Source organism: Belonocnema kinseyi, chromosome 10 (assembly GCF_010883055.1).
Source record: "Belonocnema kinseyi isolate 2016_QV_RU_SX_M_011 chromosome 10, B_treatae_v1, whole genome shotgun sequence".
Lineage (NCBI taxonomy): Eukaryota > Metazoa > Arthropoda > Insecta > Hymenoptera > Cynipidae > Belonocnema > Belonocnema kinseyi.
The window spans coordinates 115,850,933-115,875,648 of record NC_046666.1 but is presented as its reverse complement, the minus strand read 5'-3'; the positions used below and the strand labels follow the sequence as shown (position 1 = coordinate 115,875,648).

Below are 24,716 nucleotides of genomic sequence, written 5' to 3'. Positions count from 1 at the left end.
GGGCGCCAGATAGTTTTCACCAAAACTAACAAAATTTACAGAGACTTGACAGATTTCTTAAATTTTTGCTCGTTCCGCTCCGATAGCGTGGTGTGAGTAAGGAGTAACGCACGAAAGAGAGGTTAGGTTACAGAAAAAGGAAAGCACTTCATTTTAATAATATTTAATTTTAGTAAACTTAGGAATTCAACTTTACACTGGGGAATCAAGTTTTACAAGGGGGGACCTGCGTTCCCAAGACTAGCACAACTTAGTTGACTTACTCGAGGCCAGTTTATTCCAATTTTCATTAGGCTTCGCATATCATCAATAGGGGTTGGAAGACCCCATCGTTTAGATTGGAACTATAAGTTACAATTAACCCCGAAAACGACACACTTCATTTAAATTTTTAATTACACAGGCTATGACCTTAACCGAGGTCAGCAACTAACAACTTTCAACAGCGTGTACCTACCATTTCGGTACACATCATTAAATTACAATTTACTACTACTGCGGACACAAATCTAGTAAAGCAGACCTCCCTGGCAACTGCCTAGCTCCTCGCATGGTTCCTCTCATCTTTACTTGTTAGCTCTTTTTTTTATTATAGGAAATTCCGTCTGTTAACTTTACTAATTCCTTTACTTATTTTTAACCACGTGCTGGCGTCAAGCTCAGAGTAACGAATGACTCGACAGCGACGTCTCGGTTCGTCACAATAAGTGAGAACCGAAGCGCCCCTTTTGTCACAAAGTGACACCAAAGATCAGTGGAAAGAGAGAGACATGAGGGAGCGGGACAGTCGCCAGTTAGTCCCTTCGGAGCGTGGTTGCGCGATGTTGATCCATCAATTTACGGCTCGGCCCTGGTAGTCTTCCATTCGCTGTTGTTTCCGGGTGCGCCGCCTCCTATGTTTCCAGCACTCTTGTACGAGCGGGAATCTCATCCACTGCGCATGTGCTGGGAAACCTCCTCTTCTTGGTCTATGACGAAACTTCCCATACCATGAAGAATTTTAACAGCTCGTTTGTTGTGGGCGGTAGTACCCCCAGATTATACGGACATGTAACAAGGTTTGTTAACAATTATAAAAAAACAATTATAATAATTTAATTGTGAAACTCATCCGAGGTTGGCATTTATGCCATGCGGTTGATTCGCTACTCTGGGCTCGTTTCCCAACTGATAGACATCTAAGTATACATTTAATATTTATTTTACTATGTTTTTGTGCGGAGTCTATAATGCCCCGTCACAATATATATATATATATATATATATATATATATATATCGCAACTGCTCTCGCTTTGCTCCCCTGAGAAACTGAGGGAGCTAGCAGTTCTAGTAAGGCTGAGAACGGGGTGACTGAACGTGAGAATTGTGTGTACATTATACCGCCTAAAAAGGAAAGCGAAAGGAACATAATTTCTCTGGGACCAAGTAATGACCATGAAAAACATTTCAAAGAGGGCACGGCGAGCACACCAAAAGAAAATAACTTTAAACTAATAGGATTCATCGATCCAAGAATTTCAGATTGCACAATCAAAGCATCTATAGTATTAGAAAAGATGACTAGAACTGATGCCGAAGAAGACGGATTTAAAGAGTTTTATTCCAACTTATTTATAACTTGTTCGCTAGGAATAGTGATCGCGGATATTAAGGTAGACGGAGTGCAGGTAAAAGAAATTAAAATTCGAGTAGTTCCAGATGATGCACAAGCCGCGGACATGATTGTGGGTTTATCGTTCACCGAACAGCCACTTGTAAAAATGCATAAAAGAGGTGAAATCTAGTATTCAAGGAAAACGAAGAAGCTTTTATTCTAAATTGGAGGTGAAAGAGGAGTGCGATGAGAGAACCAAAATAAAAAAATAATGATACCGTCTCTTTCAATTAACTTTATCAACGTGATCAGTTCATCTAAGGGGCGTACCTTACCAACACTGAATTTGGATTCAAGAGTTTACCAGGTCAAAGACCATGTTGTGGGAAGAATTCTGCAAACTGTCACCTGTTCCAGTGGAGTCAGCATTAGGAAGACCAGTGCAACAAGCGCATTTAAAGATTAGAGAGAATCAGTCGCAGGAAAAAAAAGAGAACTTGATATGAGTTTTTAATAGTTTTAGGAAAGTTAGAGCGACGTCGTTGTATGATTTAGGATGCACGGAACTATTAAAAATGGACATTATTGAAAGAGACAACAGCAAATCTGTAAGTAGCAAATATATTCCAGCGAATAATTCTAACCGGAAAAAAATGAAAACAATAGTTAAGGAATTAAGAGAAAACGGTTTAGCGACCGACACGAATTCGCCATATGCGAGTCCAGCTTTCTTAATTGAGAAAAAAATGTCGATCACCGCTTCTTCCTAGATCCGAGCAAACTAAAAAATCAGACCAAACGCATACATTATCCATTACCCAATCTTGATGACTATTTATCATTAATAGCTCATAGCGAACTGTTTATTACGCTAGACTTGGCACATGGTTATTGGCAAGTTCCTTTATCAGCGGATGCACGGCCAAAGACAGCGTTTATACGGGCGAATTTACTCGTATGTGTTTTTGATTAACCAAAGCACCTTTTTACGTTTCAAACCTGATCTAGAAAGTTTTACGACCATTATGTGCCCAACTTTTACTATTTTATTTAGACGATATTCTAATAGCCAGGATATCTTGGGCCGATTTAAAGTCTAAATTAATTCAAATCTTAGAAGCGATAGAAAGAGGGAATCGAACCAGGCGGAAACAAAAATAGAGCGATAGCGAATTTTCCGGAACGGAAAAGTGTACACGAGTTACTAAGCTTTTTAGGTTTCGTCAGGTTTTTCAGGCGTTTCGATATTCGCTTCAATTGCAGAACCGTTACAGTTATTACTCAAACCAATTACACCTTATATTTAGGAAGAAAGAGCAAAGGCAACGTTTCAAAATTTATGTGTGATACTTCATAGACCGGGGGTAAATATGCCGCACGTAGACGCTTTAAGCAGAGATCCAGTAGGAGATTAGGCTGAAATGGAAACGAGAAATTTTGTTAACACTGGAAAAAGAACGTACGTCGCAAGAATGAGGCGGAGCACTGGACTACGAATTTTACAATAATAAAATGTATAAAAGCGAAGAACATGAACTTTGATATGCTGTGTCGAAAAAGATGCCCACAAATCTGATAATAAGAAACTATGATGTACGAGGTCACCCAGACATCAAGCGTTCAGTTACTAAGATTTAAGAATAATATTTTCCCACAATTACGTCAATATATGAAGCAACACATCCGTGAATGTTTGCAATACTTGATGACAACGACAAAACGTGGACGCCAAGCGGGTCAATTACACCCAGTCGAACCCGGTAACCGTCCATTTGCGAAAATTCATATAGATCACGAAGGTCCGTTCGTTACAACGGAACGTAAGAATCGATACATTCTAGTTCTCTTTGGCAATCTTTCAAAATTTGTAGTTGATACCAAATCAGAGGATGTTGTGCGAGTCATCGAGATTTTCGTGCTAGATTTCGGAGCTCCAGGACGGATTTTATCGGATCGAGGTACTAGCTTCACCGCTGTTAAGTTTCGGGAATTTAGTGAAAAGCACGCTCAGAATTCAGGATTTCAGAATTCAGTGCAGCACACTCTAAATTCTCCTCGACATCCACAGGCAGATGGTAAGGTAGAGTGGATCAACGACACTAATTCTGGCAATTCAAGCAAGTATTCGAAATAAAAAAGGCCAAGACTGGGACCTAAAGCTGAAGGATGTTAAGAGAAATATAAACGAGTCGGTAAACAAGACTACAGGAAGTATCCCATTTGTACGGATTCAATAATCGACATGACGAAGGAAAAGTTATAAAGATTACGATCAACAACGACGAGCTTTACCCTCGCCCAGAGGATCTCCAAGAGAGAGCACAAAACCGGATTATTAAGGAACAGACTAAATATAAAGCCAGGTATGACGGACTTCACAATAAAAATTCCCTTGAAAAATGGGATATAGTGGTGATGCGAGATGTTCTGGAACCAACTGGAGAGTCAATAAAGTTGCAGAAAAATATTTAGGGCACCCTTAGTGAAAAATGGAGTTTTATCCGAAGATACATATAGAATAGCAGTGCTAAGAGATAATATACGAGGAAGAAGATGTGCTTCGACTAGAATGGCCGAATTGTAGCGCCAATAAAATTTTTCGAAAGGTCCCTAGGGGTAGAGTCCTAGCCGCAATTACTGCGTAATGGTAGGACGGTTGGATATGAGAGACAGTCTAGCGGAAGCAAGGTGATGAGCGAGTTGAGAGTAGCACGTCTCCCTTTTCTTTCGTTTATTGGTTCTTACCTATTAATAAATATAGTTTAATTATTATTCGTGATTCTTATTAATGGCCCACAGCCGGTGGCATAATTTCTCTAATAGAAAAGAATCTGGAACTGTCTGTTCAGCGGCTTGTGTGCCTGCTTCACCTTAATAAATTAGCTTTGGAGCTCCAAATAGTTGCGGCCATATTGGCAAACAGTTATCTAATTGTGAGCAGCTTCCTGTCATTTTCTTTCAGGCAATCCAAAGTAAATTACCAGATATTGATCGCAAGACTTTGAGTAAGGATCAGCAATATTTATTACTGATATGCAAAGCTATTGTAGCTGGTGAATGTCCAGAAAACATTTATAGAAAACCTGGAAAACTAGTTCACTCAAGAAAGTTGATCTTTAGTGCCACATTTTTGCGATTTTACGTTGCCACAAGGATCCTTTAAAAAACTTATTTACTCTGACACAGTACGTGATAAAAGTTTCCGCACCGATTTGGTTCACCATCAAAGCTAATCTTGCTTGTACACAAAGTGCAAAATATTCACTTTAAAAGAAGTAAAGCTTTCTCGGTATTTGAATAAGTCTTTGAAAGCAGTCATCGATCCAGTCTTACAAAGGACTGCGTACTTCTGCCACCCTGAAAATCTTTTGCTTGCGATGTTGGCCGACGAAGGAAAAAATGTGAGAGAGGTAGCAGTTCGTAGAATCCTAAAAGCAAGAAAAAAAGCTTCTATCAAACAAGGTAGAATCTTTAAAGTCCCAAGTCTACTATTTAATGCAAGGCGACTACACGGAAATAATTAGCTGGCTAAAATGTCGTCAGATGAGTGAACCTCCTCTAACGGCTCAGCTTTCGTTCAAAATCCCTTCTTTCAAATCAAAGAAAGGTTTTATCTGAGATTACTTTATCAACAAAAACAAGACAAGTACCACTGCAATTTAAAAAATGATTATTATTCAGATTGGAGGTCTTCATTTACTTAGTAATTATTCCATTTAATCCATATTTCAATATTCCAATATGTTTTTATGGGCGCCAAAGTAAAAGCTAAAAAATAGGGTATATTAAAACATGATTATCTCTTGCAGAAGACTATCTTAAAATCTGACAAAAATTGAGAAGACGCTAGCCAACCCTAAAAACGATTTTAAAAAAACAAACTTTTAAACTCTGCATAAAATAATTTTTTTTACATTTTACTCGCACGTGTTAACTAGATTTAAATCGATCGATTCCACATTCAGTACACTTCATGGGGGTCCCAATGCACTACTTTCAGGAAAGGTATTGTTGGCGATTTCTGAAATTGATTCTTTTTTACCTACCCTATTATAGTACTGTTTACTAATGAGAAAGACATTTCAGTAAAATAATGTGCTAGAAAGAAGTATTTCGTAATACCTGTGTGAAAAAGCGAACTTTTGACGAAGCATACAGGTGTGTTGGATAAAGTTACTAGAGCGTTAAAAAAGTGTGCTAAAAATTAACTCGTATTTCAAAAAGTAACTATAACCGATATACGTATGCACAACAATTTTTTGCTCATGCCGCTGCTTTAATACGTGTTTACCATGAAATAATATTAAGGAGATTAAAGGACAATGCGCACGCTAATAAAAAATGCACCCCTAATTTTCAATTATATTTAAGGGAGTACGTACGCTGAATGTTTTGAAAAATAGGAGGGGGTTTAAATGGAATATCTACGATAGCTGCGAGAGCTTCTGTTTATTTTCATAAGTGGATACAATTTTGTTTGTTTTCATTAATTTAATTGATATGGCCTTTATTTGCATATTGATTAAGTGAAGATTTCAGTTCAACTTCGATGATTGACGGTTATATACAGAAAAATTACGCCTTGTTGGAAAAGGTTTGATTTCTTTGTTGAGATTTCACGTATTGAAACCTAAAACTTTAAATGTAAAAGACGCACAAAATAAATTCCAAGTATAATAAGAAGATTTGAGTTTCATAAATCTAGATATTTTTCTAAATCTTGCAAATTAAGTAAGTGCGCTGATGGACTGCGTTGTACACTGTGTGTACCCTCATTTATTTTGAGCGTGTTCGTGCTGGTTTGTAAAGAGAACGCGAATGCAGTAAAAGATTTGTGTGAAACATGGATATGATCATTAACACGGTATTTCAAGAGATAAATTTTATAATCCCAGTTAACTCCGAAATTATGAATAAGGGCAATACGCTAGCCTACTGTCGTATTGACGCTTTACAAATTTCGATGTGCAAAACGACTGTCACCAAAATGAAATAAACTAACCTCTTGCGTGTTATTATTGCTTTATCTAGTAAGTGCCAAAGAAAATATCACTGAAAGAATTCTGTAATCAGTCGCTGTATCTCACGCTCTCAGTTATGTCGAAATTTCTATTTGGAAATTGTCCACAGACAATTCGAACACGTGCCGAATTATGCACATCAACACTAAAATACTATTATAAATTTTAAAGGGCCTTATCTTTTAAATTTATCGCTAAAACACATTAAGACATCTCGCAGATGTGCTACCCAGTTCCCATTCTACTTTTAACAATTTAGCGTACGTCATTCCTCAAATATATCCGAAAAAGTGGCCACATATTTCGCAAATCCAGTTTGGTCTCTTTACCATTATTTAGAAATTCTTACTATGTAGAAGTAAAGTTAATTTACGTACATTCGTGGAATAGTAATCTCACTATAACTCATTCATAGTGAAATTAAATGTAAATATTTTCATAATGTAATTCGAAATTTTTAAAAATATTTACCGGTACTATGCGAAAAACTCGAAATTCTAATGGACCCCGCATCAAATGTCTGATGTGTCCCCTAAGGTTCACATTTTTCTTGCATCTTCTTCCCTATTTCTTTACACACACCCCACACATTTACTCGGTGGCGGGAGGGGGACCTACCGTTTAAGGTGGGTTCCACACCACTAAGAGTAACAGCTTTAGTACGTAGTGAAAACCTTTTTCTCTAGAGGTACCAGTCCCACGACTCTCCGGAGATGAACAACTCAAGGCTCTTCCAGAGTGCGAGGCGGGAATCGAACCCGCAAGTCGACAAAGTGGGTCCAAATCCTACGCTCTAGCCCCCACGACCATCGTCCCACTGATAATGATGTATGTTGCCTGTATTCCAAAACTGCCGAACGCCAAGCGCTCAAGAATTGAATTTAATCAAACGCGACTGTTATAACTTTGAAAGCGGTGGCCTTATGAGACCAATATCAAATGGAGTTTAATATTACAATGATACACATCGTGCGGTGGTCTAACTGACTGAAAGCTAATTGATCGAGATTTAGTCTAAAATTCAAAACATGCTTTCGTGAGCGCAGATAAGGTGCCAGCGTCAGGTTGAAACAAAGCGCAGTTATTTTAAAGATATATGTCGCGTGCTTCCTAAAAAATCTGAATGCTAAGCGCTCAAGATTTTAATTTATTAAAACGTCACTGCTATAACTTTGAAAACGATGGCCCGGTGTGACAAATATCAATGAGGTTAATATAACAACGATATACATCGCGCACTGGTCTAACTGACCGAACGCTAAGCGCTCGAGATGTAGTCTAAAATTCAAAGCATGATTTCTTAAGCGTAGATCAGATACCAACGTTAGGTCGAAACAAAGCGCGGTTATTTTAAAGATATAAATCGCGTGCTGCTTAAAATATATGAGCGCTAAGTGTTTAAAATATTAAGTCGCTTGAAGAAAAATAGCTGTAAGGACAGAAATAGTGTCGTATTCCAAGTTCTTATATACCAATGCACTTTTCTAGCGAGTTACAGCTGATTTCGGGCTTGGCCTGAATGGCCTTGGTGTAACTCGTGCGTCTCTCAAACGTAAACAAGTTAGGGTCGCATGGACTATTTCTAGCAGGAATGCATCCAATTAAGTGAAACATGCACGTGAGTATCCGTGCACTCAATCTCTCTCGTCCCCTTGCACGCCGCGCCATCAGCGAAAATTCCTGGAAGGCTTTACGTCAAGGGGATAGCCATAAAAGAATAGTGACCTCGAATTTGTTATTAACTATTAAAAAAGTGGAATTTTCTATGAAAAATTTGTTTTCAATATTAAAATTAAGAGAATGATGGGGGTAGGTAACCCCCATCTTGAGGGAAGATGATCCATATGATTCCAGAATACCATAAGAAAACAGTGATCTCGAAACTGTTATTTGCAGTTAAAAAGCAGGTATTTGTGTAAAGTTCTTTTTCATTCTAAAGTTTTTTTGAAATCTGAGTAGAAAATTGTTTGTAACTCATAAAATACATTAGATGATTTGTGGTTCTTTATTTGGGTTTACCTGCTCACCTCTATTGGCAGCATCTAGAATCATATGGAACAATGATGATTGGAGATGCTTACACTTTTGCTGGTGGCGTGCGTAGCCTAGTAACCATAAAACGCTCGCGACATGTACACACGTGCCCAGAGTTCTGGCCCCTGATTTACATGTACAATAATAGCCGAGAATTTTTCATTATTGGCTGGCTCTAGATCAACAAATTCATTGAACGCTATTCCACAGTTGGTACCTTGGCGCATTTCACAAAAGAGAATATACTCTTACTCTGATTAAACCACGTTCATTACGTAGTGTATCCAGTTGAAATTCTTCATAATCATCCCTTTGAAGCTTGTCTTGAATGTAAGATACTGTAAGTTGAACTTGATAAACGCCAATCGTGATGTCGCGTATCTCGTCTAATGTAAGGCGAGGGAATTCTGGTAATTTTTGTTCATGTAGGCGATTCCAGTTTGAATTTTCGTAGCGCACATTGTCAACTTCTACACGTGCTTGCATGACATTAGCCTCACGAGTTGTCGCTAGTTATTCCCTTGCAGCTTCTACGGTAGCACCCTACATCTCGATAACAGAATGATATCTGTTGATCATGAGACCTCCAATACGTAAGAAATCCACGAGATTACCTAGGTGATCTATTGAAATCGTTTTATCGAAGAACTTAAAAATGGATTTGAAGTGTCCAGTTCCAGATTCAATAATCCATCTCTATTTCGTTATGAGCCGTGCTTCATTCGCCTCTTCCGTTGACGATTGACTCTAATCTACTTAGAGAAATGGCGGTATCTTGGATTCAATACCCAATCGTTCTAACAGCGGTTGGGCATCTCGGTATCCTCTGTCCCGTATAAAAGTATTTAGGAAGCACGCGATATATATCTTTTAAATAACTGCGCTTTATTTCAACCTAACGCTGGCACTTTATCTGCGCTCACGGAAGCATGTATTTGAATTTTATACTACATCTCGAGCGCTTAGCGTTCAGTCGGTTAGACCAGGGTGCGATGTATATCATTGTAATATTAACCTCATTTGATATAGATCTCATTGGGGCACCGTTTTCAACGTTATAGCAGGGACGTTTTATTATAATAAAGTCTTGAGCGCTAAGAGTTTGGATGTTTTAAGAAGCACGCGATATATATCTTTAAAAGAAGTGCGCTTTGTTTCGACCTGGCGCTAGCACCTTATCGACGCTCACGGAAGCATGTTTTGAATTTTAGACTACATCTCGAACGCTTAGCATTCGGTCAGTTAGAACAGCGCGCGACGTATATCATTGTAAAATTATCCTCATTTGATATTGGTCTCACTGGGCCACCGTTTTCAAAGTTATAGCAGTGACGTTTTATTAAATTCAATTCTTGAGCGCTTAGCTTTTGGCAGTTTTGGGATGCTCGCATCATACATCCTTATCAAACTAGCATTTGGTACCTGCCTCGCTCTGCCGTCGTCTCTCCCCTTCCAGCATATATAAGAATTAATTGTTTTCACAAAATAGAGCGTTTAGCGCCGTATAGCGCAGAAACTGTCCATTTTTCCTAATTTTTTTCCGTATCTTTCATTAGGCCGATATAATCTACACATTTACCAAGTTTCAACCAAATCCACCGAAAGCCATTTTGCCATACATTTGGTGCGGGGTCCTTTGAATCATCGTGTGAGAAAAGAAAGAAATAATTTCATACGTTCATGTTTAGCTTACTCGAATTATTTTTTTATGGACAATATTTCCCAGGGTTTAATCTTGGTTTTTATCATCTGCAGCCGAGGAATAAGTCAAGTTCCGTATGACTTAATGATTTTATCAATTAAATTATAACGATGTTTCAAAAATCTTGCGCTAAGGTTGTAATGTGTATAATATTAGGGCATTGTATAGTTTGTCTTTTACCGCTGTTGCCCTTACAAAGCGGCTGAGGAGGTTGAAGGTGACGTCAGTGGGCTCTGGATAATCTTTTAGAGCAATAATTACTTTTGCAATTTATATACTCAAAACTCATTATACAAGAATCATTATACGTTGTCAATCACGAAAACATTTTTTTAATGCAATCAAGTCATCTGATAAGTGCAATATGCTTGTTTTGACATATTGGACAAAGCCCGATTTTTTAACTCACCATTCACGGGCTGCGTTAATGTTAATTGCTTGACAGAGGGACGTTCAGCTTAAGGTGGGACCCGAACCACCAAAGTCTCATTAAAAGTACATAGCAACATTTCCAAATGTACCGGCTCCACCGAGCGGTGCACTCGAGTTGTGGTCTGGTCAAAATAGAGATGGGGGGGGGGCATTCTCGAATTGCGGACTAGGATCAGAGCCAAACACTTTTACCGCTTTCCGCCTTCTTTCCCTTTTCTTCTCCACTTAAAACTACCGCATTTTCTTGATCATCTTCGTTTTTAAAAATTTGCCCTTGTCACTTTTTCCCAGAATTAGGACTAGCATATTTATTTCACTTCACCTTTTATAACTACAATCCTATTCAATACTACAAATAGTCCTCAAATCAATAATATTTTATATATAGCTTTATTTTTTTGTTTTGTACTGTCTTGTCTGGCGTTAGCTATTTGGAATAACTAATCTATACTGGTGAAAACTTGCGCGAAATTTTAAGAACGAACTCTAATCTAGCTACGAAACGGAATTCTAACATTAACATTACATAAATAAGAGAATATTCTTTTTCTATCATTTCTCTTCTCCTTTTTCCTTTTTTCATATAGGCTCCTCTTTAGACTTCTAGCAAAGCTTGGACCAAATTATAAACGTTCGGTTTAGCATTTCTTAACATATCGCTGAATTTTGAATTGTAAGAATCACAAACTTTTTTTGTTTGCGTTATTGTTGAAGAAAGTGAAGCCCAGATTTTAGTTGGAAAATTTTGAACCACTCTTAATATAAGTTCAAAAAACATATTAAAAAAACTTTCTAAATCTACAGTCTAAAGGTTGGATAACCTTTGAAGTCTTTATCAAAACTTTTTACTATTTCAGACAGATTTAAAGAAGCAAAGCCAAAAAAGTTTTTTAAATAGAACCTATTTCTGATTTTCCATCTATGTATGTATTAACTAATCCAAGGTATTGACTATCCTCTTCCAACTTTGACCTAAATGAAATGTACAGCCATTTATAGTAATGGAATCCTTAAATACTGCACGTATAGCCGAATTGGCGCCAATTACGATTTCTGCATAAATTATTTTTGGATTAAAATTCAAATCAAATTTCTTACGTTCGGAAGCTAAGTGAGCAAATGCAGTATTATAGGAATTCAATTTTTGTAAAGAATTAAGAGGGTAGCCAAATTGATATATACATTTGTATGCAGCCTGAGAATGAAAAAAAATCATTGAACTTGAGGTAAATCATCGAAATTTACCGTACGTCAGTACCCATTTGGTACCTATTCAGAAAATTCCCCCTCTACTGTCCAGACTTCGACACGTGGATGGGGAAAAGAACTCGAAATGCAACTACTCTGACCTAAATAGCCCGCGGTTCCCAAATTGAGGGTTTTCTTAACATGGACGACGAACAGACATGGCCGACTGAATGCAAGAAGCCCTCGCCTCGTGAATTATCCACATTAATTGCCACGTCATTAAGAAGACCATAGATTGCAACTCGAGTGCATCCCTACCGAGCATCTTTATTAACAATCATTATAATAATAATTAACAATAAAAATGAATCAGTTCATTCTTCTCTCAGGCTTAAGATGGTTACAGCCCAATATGTCGAAGGCAATTTTGTTAGAGTTGGATGTTTGCATAGTTTGCACGGGACTGTCTCGGTATATTTGATCAGTCACGGGCGTATTTTTTAATGCTATTTGATAGAAGGAGTATGTCTAATTCAACATATGGCAAAGTCTGGTTTTTTACCCCATCATGCACGGACTGAGTTGCATCCAATTGCATGATGGGGTTTATTATTAAAACTCGTATTCTTATTGATTATTATTACATTATGATTATCATTATAATAATCAATGTAACGTACTTGACCTGACACCCTGCATATTTTTCTAACAGTGTAGCATATTTCTCAACGTCTTTTAATCCAAATTCCCTGTTATTTATCTAGCACTCTGAATATTTATCGACCACCATGTCAGTCACATATTAAAGAGGATTTCTTAATGCAAGTAATGTAATTTTCTAGTTTTCAATGTGTTTGGAAAAAATAAAAAATATGAGACGATCTTCATCGCCTTCTAAAAGCACCATTTTAACCCATCTTATTTCAAATGAAATATATATTAATTTATTAAACCAATAAAGTTAAAAAATATGAAATTAGAAGAAAATGAGTAAATATATTTCATGTTAGACAGGGTGGACACCCAGTTAAATCGCACCTATGGCCAGGTCTCACCGCCGTTAAGTGAGTGGTGTGCGTGGATTAATATATGTATGTATTTATGTATATATGTATACATACATATATGTGTATGCGCGCGTGTGTGTGAAATTTAGTTTTTTAACTTTTCAAATAGAAGGTCAGTCACATACGATCCTCCTTGAGCGAAAATGTATTTATGTTACCATTGGCACCGAAGGAGGATCTGAAAAGAGATTAGCCATGGATAAATCGTTTTCAGTCATTTAGTAATACTCTTGCAACTCTACATCAGGAACGAAATAAAGAACCCTATCGACTATACGCGCCAGCTTATGTTCTTGCTCCCTTGCGAGGAAAAAGCGAAGCACCTGAATCATTCGGCATAGCTGGGCCTGAGGAATGCGCTGTACTCTACTTAAGCTATTGCTTAAGTGAAGATCAATCCTTATTATTAGCTGTCGCAACAGATGATCGAGGAGAAATATATGAAAATGCTACTATTAACATCGATGTTCCCAATAGAAAGAGAAGAAAACGTGCTTCAGCTAGACGAATTGGTCTACAAAAACTCATGGATTTCATTCTTGGAGTTATGTCACAAGGGGTGAGAATATAATTAATATGATAATTATCATATGTTAAAATAACATTCATAAAACGTACATAATAGTATAATTGCTATAATTAGGATCTTGTAAGATTTTTTCCGACCGTATGTAATTATGTAGATCCGTTTTCGCTGTGCAGATTTATTAATTATAATACAATAATTGATTTTTTAATTTTCAGAAAAAAAATTAAACAAGCTAAATTTATTTACTTTTTTTCAGTGTCGTAATCTGGGGCATATGTGGGGGCAAGCGGCGTAGCCTTTAATCTATATTTAAAATGCGATATTGCTACTTCTAGGTTTTGAAATTCAAGTTTTGCCATTTTTAGCTTCTAGACAGGGTGCTTCAAGATGAACTCACCTATTCCAATGCCTCGTAACATTTTTCCTAGATGTCGCATCAGTCCAATTCACAGTCCGTTAGAAAGGTTAGTCTTGAGAAATTTTCATCATGCTGTAGTATACTAGGCCCCCGGATTTATTGGCGTACCATTCTCGTGCTTTTGCACCCACACTATCGCGCTACTGGACAGCGTGGCTGGTGAGTGCTCGAATATCTCATTCCATCCGAAGCTAGCGCGTTTCACATGATCAAAGAAATACGAGGTCCTAGTTTACACATGATTTGAACTCGCTCAAATTGTTGAAATTTATATTCAAAATAATTACTCTGTTGTGGCAACCCATCGTGCTTTTCGAAAAAAATTCCCGGAGAACAGCCCGTCAACAAAAAAGATACAAAATCTTGTAACCTTTCGAACGGTAGTGAATTGGAACGATGCAACCTCTATAGAAAAAGATATGTGGCACTGAAATAGGTGTGTTTATCTTAGGATACCCTGTAGTTGTTGGCCTCTCAAGCCTCTATATTTTTCCTAGAAGAAGCAAATGTTTATATATGTTTTCAGTTAATTTTCGTGGGTAATGATGTAAACAAAATTTTTTACTAATCATGCCTGCAGTTCCCTTAACTAAGTTCAAAATGATTGCAATTTTTTAAATATGAGCCAAAATAATAAATTAATTATAAAGAAACTAATAATAAAAATTAATAATAAAGAATCTGTTCATGAACTTTTCCTGTTGGTGTCTGAAATCTAGGTAGGCTGCTCTAGTGTCATGAAGTAGGGCAAGGTGGTCGAATTTTTGTAATGAATTTTAATTTGTGTATGAAAGTGATTTTACGATAATTCTATGAAGTTTAAAACAAATAGTCAATATTACAAATTAATGTTTATAAAAAAAGTATTTCGTAATATTTTTTTTTCAACATGTACATTACATTATTTTACTTTTTTGTGTAAGTTTCAATACATTATAAGCTTAGATGAACTTTAATTAATGCTGTATAGCGGAACGATCAACACTGAAATACGAGGGCCTACCAGGTAGTACTTTACAGGAAACTATTTTTTTCAATTTGATAAAAATTGACCGGGGTGAGAAGAAGGAATTTTCGGGTTTTACGCTAGTAGTTTCTATTTCCAATGTACTGAACTGCTTGCGTATATATTGAACAAAATGTTGTCCTGTAGGTTAAGTTTATTTTTGCGTTAAAATATGTTCATTTAAACTTTTGGAAGTCTTTGATTTCTTGCTGGTAGTGCCCATTTCAAATGTAGTAAACTACTTTCGTATGGATTCAACAACATGTTTGTTTTATATGTTTTTGATAGATTTTTTCATGATCTATTGAATGTTTATAACCATTTTTTCAAAAATTAAAAGTGTAACCCCTTTTTGCAAAATCAAACATGCTTTTTTTTATTTCTACTAATTTTTTCATCTTAAAATAAATATCAGGATTCTCTCTTTCAAAACCTTGAAGCACGAAATGTCATTTTTTAGTGTTTGAGAAATTAAATAAAGAAAAATGCAATATTTCAACGGCGCTCGTGATCGCTGGAACGCCCGCTCGATGGACGTTGTTCAGACTAATTTATCGTGTCAATTATCATTATTTGTTATTTATAGAACCGGTCTCTGCATTTTACAGGGTTGAAACTGTCATTATATTATTTTAATGCCTGGATTGCAGCCACTTTTAGGATGTAATACTAAGGAAGTATATTTAAGTACATTTTTCGAACAACATTTATTGTGAGTCGGAAATTTTATTATGTGTATTTATCTATTACTTTAAATAAATTTCAAATGTATTCGCAAGCTTATTTCTTTGCTCATTTCTTTCATCTAATTGCTAACTTTTGACAATGCAGCCACGATACCAGGGACCTTGCAATATCATGCATTTATTCCTTACCGAGATCGGCAATTGTAGTTAAAGAAGTTTTAAGTTGCAACAGAGTTCAATTTTTCCAAAAAGAAAATGAGATGAAAACTTGGAACGAATCAAAGGTATCAAAGCAAAAAAAGGCCATCTGTCAAAGAAACAAAATCAAAGACAACGAGAATATAACAAAATTTATCTGTTAAAAATAAAAAAGTTAAGAAGTTGGCAATTAGAAAAAAGAAAGTACCAAATAAATCAGCTTTAAAAATCTTTTAAATTTACTTTTTTAGTATGACATTCCTAAAGTGACTGTAATGCAGGTACTTAAATACTATAATGATGGTTTAAACCCTGTAAAATACAGATACCAGTTCTATAAATAACAAATTATCATAATTGACACAATAAATTAGTCCTAAGAAGTTCCGCCGAGCGGGCGTCCCAGCAGTCACGAGCGCCGTCGATGCGCTGGCTTACTCTTCTTAGAATTTCTTAAAAACAAAATAAAAATTAACCCGTGAAAGCTTGGCACCTCCAAGTGCACCGATTATAAGGACGATTAGCTTAACAGCCAATTGTTGTATAGCGCTTCTATCGACGAGCTCAGGGTTTTTAAGGATGCCAATCATTTTTCCTCGCTCCAAATAAACTTTGGGGCATTTTTCTAACCCAAATTCCATTCCTATTTCCTTAGTTTATTGTTCTACAATCCCTAGAACTAGATGTTGTTGCTCTTTATTTTTAGCATAAAAACAGGTTTAAAGCAAAAGTACCCCTGGGAAAAGTGAATTGCTGGAGATAGTAGCGAGAATGTGAGGCAAATATCAGGCCTGGGCAAGACCAGAAATAATCGTTTTTTACTCTTTTGGAGAAAAACGTAGTTATTTCGTAGAAAATCCGTTTAGATGAAACAAGATAGAAAATCACATCACTTTTATTAATATTCCTGAAAAATACTCAGACAGAAAATGAACATAAGAAATTGAACGTTTAACAATAAGCGAACCCTATATAAAATAAGTGTTCTTTTTGATAAATAGAATTAATATAAAATTCTTACAATAAGTTCTTAAAGAGGATCAAAAGAAAACAGAACTTTATTATTTTCTCGTGATGAAAGCACTCGTCTCTCCACTTCTCTGAAATAAAGCTTGAAAAAAGGATTCTGACCTTTCCAGTTTCCTTTCTTCAAAATGTCATCTATCGGTAAACTATCCCGAAAACATGATGAAGAAACTGCTGAGCAGATACTTCTGGCAGAGATGTTTATACCAGCTTCTCTTAGAGCTATTTGCACCCAACCTGCAATTATTGATCTTTAAACAGGAACTACTTTTCCTCTAGTGGTGATAAACAAATTACTTAGTCCTGCGCTTACATTTCTTCCAGATAGCGAAAATTTGGATAAAACATTTTTGCTTGCCAAGACGGTATCATTTCCACCGTAACATGCCGTCGTCACATTTTGAGCAAAGACATTCCCGATGATAGCTGCAGGGCGTGCTGACAAAAACATCATAACCAAGGAGAATGAAAAGAAAGAGAGGTATCGAAACCTTATGAGGGAGTTGCAACGATTGTACCCGGAATATTCTGTTAAACTAATCGTCCTTATCATCGGCGCTCTTGCAGGTGCCAAGCTTTCACTTGCTCCGTGTTCTTAGGGTTCACGAGGCTTTTGCTGGATCGTCGTATTGATTCCTTTACAGACTGCAACCACCTATCTCACGGTCGTGAGACGTGGTTGTGGCTGAAATTTTACCGCGATTTCGCTGGGAGCGGGTGCAATTTTCCAGATTAGCACCTGCTCCCGGCGAATTCCTGCGGTTGTCCTTATGACAAATTTTTAATTATGTGTGTGTATATATATATATGGGTCATTCCATGTCAGATTTACCACTAAAATTTAAATTCACTCAAAGTTATATTTTTCTTAATTTTAACACAAAAATAGAAGACACGTATTTTTTCCTTTCAATATGATATGTAAAATTCACAAGTTATCATTATTTGAACTTTCAGAATCTAATGAAGATCACTTTTTTGAAATGCTCAAAAGTAACAATTGTTTATTGATTAGAATCTGGATGTTTTATAATGAAGTTCATAATTGTTTATACTTTGACTGTGTAATATGCGAAAAATATTAATTATCAGAGAGTGTCTCACGAAAATTTCAGAGTGGACCGTCAATAAGTTTTTGAGATATCGCAAATCATGTAGAGCCGTGTTACTTTGAGCGCGAGCTGCTGCATCGTCTTACCCAGTCTATCTCGAGCATGTAAAGTCGAGTTCGTTAACTTACGTAATCGTGGATATTTTCCGAAAGGTTTCCAGTCAATCAACTTTGAATGAGAGTCAGCTATAGTTTTTTTCAAATTCTGTTAAATAAATGATGTTTACCAAATTCTTTATATGCATAAACAATGTTTTTATTATTATCAAAAGAACAATAATTCGTATAAGCTGTAGTATTGTGAAGGAAAATATTTCTATACAGCACAGTAAAATCGTTAGATACGAATTTCCTTATCTATTTCGCTTTTCGTTTCAAAGCTCGCTTTGATACATTTTTTGAAAAGCTAACATATTCAAAACTAGGACAAGAAGAGTAAATTTTCACTTTTAATTGGTGATTTTGCACGGGTTCGATGTAATGTAACTTTTGTGTCCCCTTTACTGTTACGCAATTTTCAAATCGAAGTTTTAAAAATTCAGCAGCTGCTTCATAATCTCGTTCGTTTTTGTAAATCACCGATATATTAGAAAAACACCCGTCTTTCTTTCCCCATTCATACAATTCTAATGCCGAACTTATTTGACTATCTACACTCATTTGTAAACTTGCTCTTCGTGCTTTTCTTTTCAGAGCCTCACCTGCTCCGTCACTAGGGCCTTTTCCATGTGCGGTGGCTTGAAAATGCCATTTTAAAGAACGACCGAAATCTTGCTCATGGTGATAAATAGTTGAAAAATGTTTCGCGTTTTGCAATTGCTGGGGCGCTCCGTCTGAAAAATAAATGCATTCACTTAGATTTGGATAGAAGCTCGAAAGAAACTTGTTAAATTCTTGTAAAAATACGTAAACTGCGAGTGAGTCGTGTTTTTTACAGTCCGAAATAAAAACCAAAGTCTTGAGCTGAATTGAACCATCATTTTTGAAATGAAAAACTATTGGGAAAATTGTTGCCTGGTCGTTATTCCAATGAACACCAGGGAAAGAATTTTGGATAAAAAACGCATAATTTTCTACAAAATCACAAATTACAAGACATTGCTCATCTTGCAATTTTTTTTACATTTTGTAACAAGTTGCCTGTTCATTTGCGATATGAATGAATTGTTCGGTTGAAACTGTTAAAGATTGTTTAGTTGTTCTAGGTTGTGGAAACCACTGTTTGTAACTTATCTGCGGAACGTTACTTTGATCAAAAACTGTCGACAAAATATTGGACAAAATTTGGAATGTGGGGCATTCTTGACATTGTCCAAAAAAACCTTTCTCTGTCGGATTTGGGCAAAGTACAGCAACAAAATATCTTGATAGTTGCTTACAGGATGGTTTTCTTTTGTCATCAAATTTACGATGTGACTTCCTGTGAAAGAAGGAATTATTATGCTACTATCTTTGCAATATTACTGTGAAGTATAACTAAATATTTAATTGTGTCTTAGAATTTTTGATGTTTTTAAAATGGAAGAAACCAGGCGAAAATAATGAAAAACTTAAACAAATTTAAAAATTGGAGTTCACTGATTTGTTTTACGATCATTTAACTTAACTCAATAATTGCGTTAAATAATATTGAATTTTATCAAATAACTTTTTCTACGCTTTTATCTGATGCCATTAGCTTCATATTTTCATGGATGGGACAAACGCAAACAATACGTGTTCCGCCTGAACCAGCCAAAATACAATGCTCTGGCCTGAGCGAGCAAAAATTACTCAAGCCAACTTTCATATTAGTATTTTCCTTGATGAATTGCAAGTATATTTCTTTCCAGTTTCCCAATATTAAACGTTTTTGGAAAACAACGGATTTCCCATTTATGTTCACCGATTTTGTACCTTTTTGCCCAGGCATTGGAGAACTAACATCGTCGTATTCATAAAACTCTTTAAATTTAGTTTCTGTTTCGGCAGAAATAACTTTACCTACAATTAAATAAACCGAGAAATTTGAATTTAAAAAATTTTCAACATGTCTTAAGTTAAATATTTATGCAGCTAACAACTATTAAAATTAATTAATGATAAATGACTTCAAAATTCGAACTACTGCTAACCAGCTCTGTTGGGAGTTGTTGAAAAAATCCCCTCTCTCAGTGTAAACTCTCGAGCTTTGCGTATGAAGTAACGCGAAGTATTAATTAATTTAGCTGTCTTACGCACAGATCTTTGGATTCAGAATCGGAAAGCGAAAAAATGTCGTCATCTGAGATGTCAGTGTCAGATTCACTTGAATTCTCAGGGTTAGAGTTGAAGTCATTTGACGTTTTTATTGTGTTTGAATAAAGTAATCACATACATAAAAAAATAATAACGCGATTTGGAGAAAATTTGACCAACTAATAAAGCAAGTACTCACTCGTTTCTCTAACATACTGATCCCTGATTTTTTTCTACATGGTGCACACAAAACATCGCTTGATCTTAAAAATTGTAATTTCTCTAAGAACAATTTTGACGGGTGGCGTAAATTGGTCCTTTGACTTTTTAAAGAGTGCGTTTTTTCATTGAAGGGATTACAACACTGGGTTTTGAATTTTACCACCGACATTTTTAACAAAAAATGCAAAATGAAACACTGCGTGAGTGAAACTGAACTGCCGACTGTCAGAAATCGACGCATTCAAGAAAAATGGCAAATGTGCAAAACATCGTGTTTTGTTTCCGTCGTGGTGTCAACAAGCAAGATCTTCGCCTCCGCTAGACACAATCTTAGAACAAGGTCGCACGTGTATCGGTCGAAGTAACACGGCTCTACATTATTTGTCATATCTCAAAACACAGTCAAAGTATGAACAATTATGAACTTCATTATAAAACATCCAGATTCTAATGAATAAATAATTGTTACTTTTGAGCATTTCAAAAAAGTGATCTTCATTAGATTCTGAAAGTTCAAATAATGATAATTTGTGAATTTCATATATCATATTGAAAAGAAAAAATACGTGTTTTCTATTTTTGTGTTAAAATCAAGAAAAATATAACTACATCAGTCGGATTGAAAAAAAAAACAAGACAAAACAAATGCTGAATAAGAACCTATTTCTGATTTTTGATCTTTTTAGATTTATTACTTAATCCAAGCTCTTGAATTTCTTTTCACCAAATTTGACCTATATAAAATCTAAAACCATTAATAGTCATGAAATTATTAAACCCTGAAGGTGTAACCGAATGGTTTCTAATTTCGAAGTCTACGTAAATTATTTTTAAATTAAAGTAAAATAAAATTTCTTAGTTCTAAAGGCGAATCATTTAAATTATATCGATTAAAATCTAACTTATTTGACTAGAATCTAATTGATTGATTATCAATGATCTTATTTTGGTATATCATTTCCTTCATTATTTGCTTGATCATAAATATCGCTTCTTTGATCCTAGACTACCAGCTTTATGCTTCATCTCATAGTTCTAGTATCAATATTGTATTATGAATGCAACATCCATCGATCAGTGCTTGTGATTGTATATTTTCATGTGTATACTTAATTCCCTACACAGCTAACTAATCCTACTATACGTTTATTAAATGCTAACCCCTCTAAAAAATTATTTGGGAATATGTGAAGCGGTAAATGTTAAAAAACTGGGTTGGCAGGACTACAAAAATCATGTAAGCAAATTTCATTTGTTTAATAATTAAAAATTAATTAACATTTTTTGTTTTATGGGTAGTTTTCACGTACTCGTGGGGGTGTGTTAGGGGTGTCAAACTTATGTCTGATACATGAAATTCTTCGTTGGATAATTCTCTACAGGCCCCCATACTTTTCCGTCACATTTTTTGAAACCCTAAAAAATTATTCCAATAGAAAAAAGTGATTTTTCTCCATGCATTTTATATGGGAAACTTTAAGTCAAAACCGGCACCTGTTTAAATTAAAAAATTAAAAAATAATAAAAAATTAGGGAATTTCTTCTTTGGAATTGGGAATGAAATGGGGGGGGGGGGGTCGTTGCTCTAAAAAAAAGCGTTTTTGAGCCACCCTAATGTATAGCTATCACTGAATGTTACTGCTATTTTTTCGATTGTTCTCTATATTTTTGATTATTACACAAAGTATACATTTTTTTATCGAAAAACTGGCACTGCTTGTTTTGAGATATGGTTATTTAGATGAGGTATTCCAAAATTTAGACACAAATATTCACCGTGCGGCCTCAAAATTCGGACGCGATTAGACAGGGCAATCGTGTTTTCCTCCACGATTACCTGCGTACCCTTCCCCTTCCAGTGTGCAACGACCCTACCCCTCACTGAATTCGAAGTTGCTTCAGGCCATCGATGCGTTCACTAATGTTTCACTAATGTGAACTGTACAGAAAGGATAGGTTTCCCTTTCATTCATTTGGTTGACTAGCTATAACTAAATTTACTTAGATGGAGGAAATAGTTATTTCAAATGCTTTCTTACTTGTTGGTTACTAAATTCTTAGTTAGGTTGGCAACTTCAAACATTTAAGTTAATTAAGAAAAATACATTGGGGCCATAGGGAACTAAGATGAGTAATTGAAATGATTGTTTTTACTTTTTCTATCTAACTCAGATTAAATAAGAATATAGTTAAAGTAACTTATTCTTTAGTTAATTCAACAGAGAAGTAATTAAAAGTTATTCCAATTCATCATCCTAGTTCCTTAAGGCCCCCATTTTTTGTTAGTTAACATAAATGTTTGAAGTTTTCAACGAAACTAAGAATTTTAGTAACTAACAAATAAGAAAGCATTTGAAATAACTATTTCCTCCATTTAAGTAAATTTAGTTGGTTTCCATGCTAATATTTGCGTGCTGAATTTGAATCTGAACTCTATTGTTTGCCTACACGTCAGGTCTTTAAGATATTGTTGGCTCAACATTTTTCCGAAAAATTACAAAACGCAATTCGACCGAAAATTATTTATAATTCCAGCACTACTTTTCGGTACATGAAAGAAAGGGAAACCTATCCTTTCTGTACAGTTCACAATTCGACAATTTATGTAAACTTATTCCATACGAATTCCGCTGAATTAATTAACACTTCTTTCAGAAGAAATTTACATCTTTATTACAACACTTACTTTAATACCTTTAATTAAGCATGAATCCACTCCAACTTCAAAGTGGACCGTAAGTGGAAACTTTAAGAAAAAAACTGCAACTTTTATAATCCTTCTAAGAGAATATTATTAGAAATAATAATAATAACTTATTCAAACAATTACGTTTCTTAACGTGAATTAATGATTAAATCCACTCCAACTTAAAAGTGAACCAAAAGTTTAAAATTTTATAATTTTTCATCCATAAAAAGTTCATATGTCGTCTTTATACTTTATTAGATTGGACTTAATCCAATTTTATATGATCAAATGATTTTCGTGGTCATAGTAATAATTTTCAAATACGAATAGATGTAGGTTGGAAAACAAAGGGATTATCTCCACAGGCGAAGTAGCATCGAGGGCCTGGAGCAACTTCGAATCCAGTGATGGGTAGGGTTGTTGCACACTGGAAGGGGAAGCGTAGGCAGGCAGCCGTGGAGGATATGACGATTGCCCATTTGACATTCTGATAAAGGGCCTTAGTCTGCTGTCTACCAAGGGACCTACGCCCTAGAAATTTAATAGTGGAAGCTTGTGTCATTGTAAGCAGCTTACTCCAAAGGTTAGAAGGGTTTGGTGTGCTCGGCGCCCTGGACGTCCCAGCACGTCAACAACAGATGAAAACGTTCAAGCAGTAGAAGAAATGGTGTTGAAAAATCGGCGAATTACCATCAGAGAAGTTGCTGAAGATGTTGGCATATCGGTTGACTCATGCCATGCTATCTTTTCGGACGTTTTGGGCATGAGACGTGTGTCAGCGAAATTTGTTCCAAAACTGCTTAATTTTGATCAAAAGATCCATCGCATGACCATCGCTCAAGAGATGTTGAATGAAGTCAATAATGATCCTGATTTTCTCAAAATGTTTATAACTGAGGATGAATCGTGGCTATATGGTGATGACGTCGAAGCTAAAGCCCAATCGTCTCAGTGGAAGCATCCTGAGTCTCCAAGACCGAAAAAAGCACGTCAAGTTCGGTCAAATGTGAAGGTTTTGCTCACTGTCTTCATTGATTACCGTGGCGTAGTGTATCAGGAATTCTTACCACAAGGTCGTACAGTCAGTAAGGAGTATTACCTTCAAGTTATGTGCCATTTGCGAGAGGCGATACGCAAAAAACTTCCGGAACTTTGGAAAACCAATTCGTGGCTTTTGCATCACGATAATGCACCTGCTCATTCATCGTTGCTTGTGAAAGATTTTCTGACCAAAAACAGCACCACAGTCATGCCTGAGCCTCCATATTCACCGGATTTGGCCCCCACTGACTTTTTTCTTTTCCCAAAACTGAAGAGACCCATGAAAGAACATCGATTTTCAACGATTGAGGAGATAAAAGCTGCATCGCTGAAAGAACTCAAGGCTATACCACAAAATGATTATCAGAAGTGTTTCGGCGATTGGAAAAAGCGTTGGCACAAGTGTATGTATAAGTCTCTCCAGCGCAAAAGTGTCGTATGGCGCTTCTATCAACGAGCTCAGGATCTTCATGGATGCCATTAAGTTTTCCTCGCTTCAAATAAACCTTGGCGCATTTGTCTAACCCAAATTC

At 36.0% G+C, this 24,716-nt stretch overlaps 1 protein-coding gene across 1 annotated transcript in view; it reads left to right on the top strand.

Moving 5' to 3' along the window:
- LOC117181326 (mediator of RNA polymerase II transcription subunit 13) overlaps window positions 1–24,716 on the top strand; it is a 173,597-nt gene that overhangs the window by 146,041 nt on the left and 2,840 nt on the right. Inside the window, exon 13 of the mRNA XM_033373886.1 lies at window positions 13,288–13,599. Coding sequence (XP_033229777.1) covers window positions 13,288–13,599 — 312 coding nt within the window. The remainder of the gene's footprint in view (window positions 1–13,287; window positions 13,600–24,716) is intronic.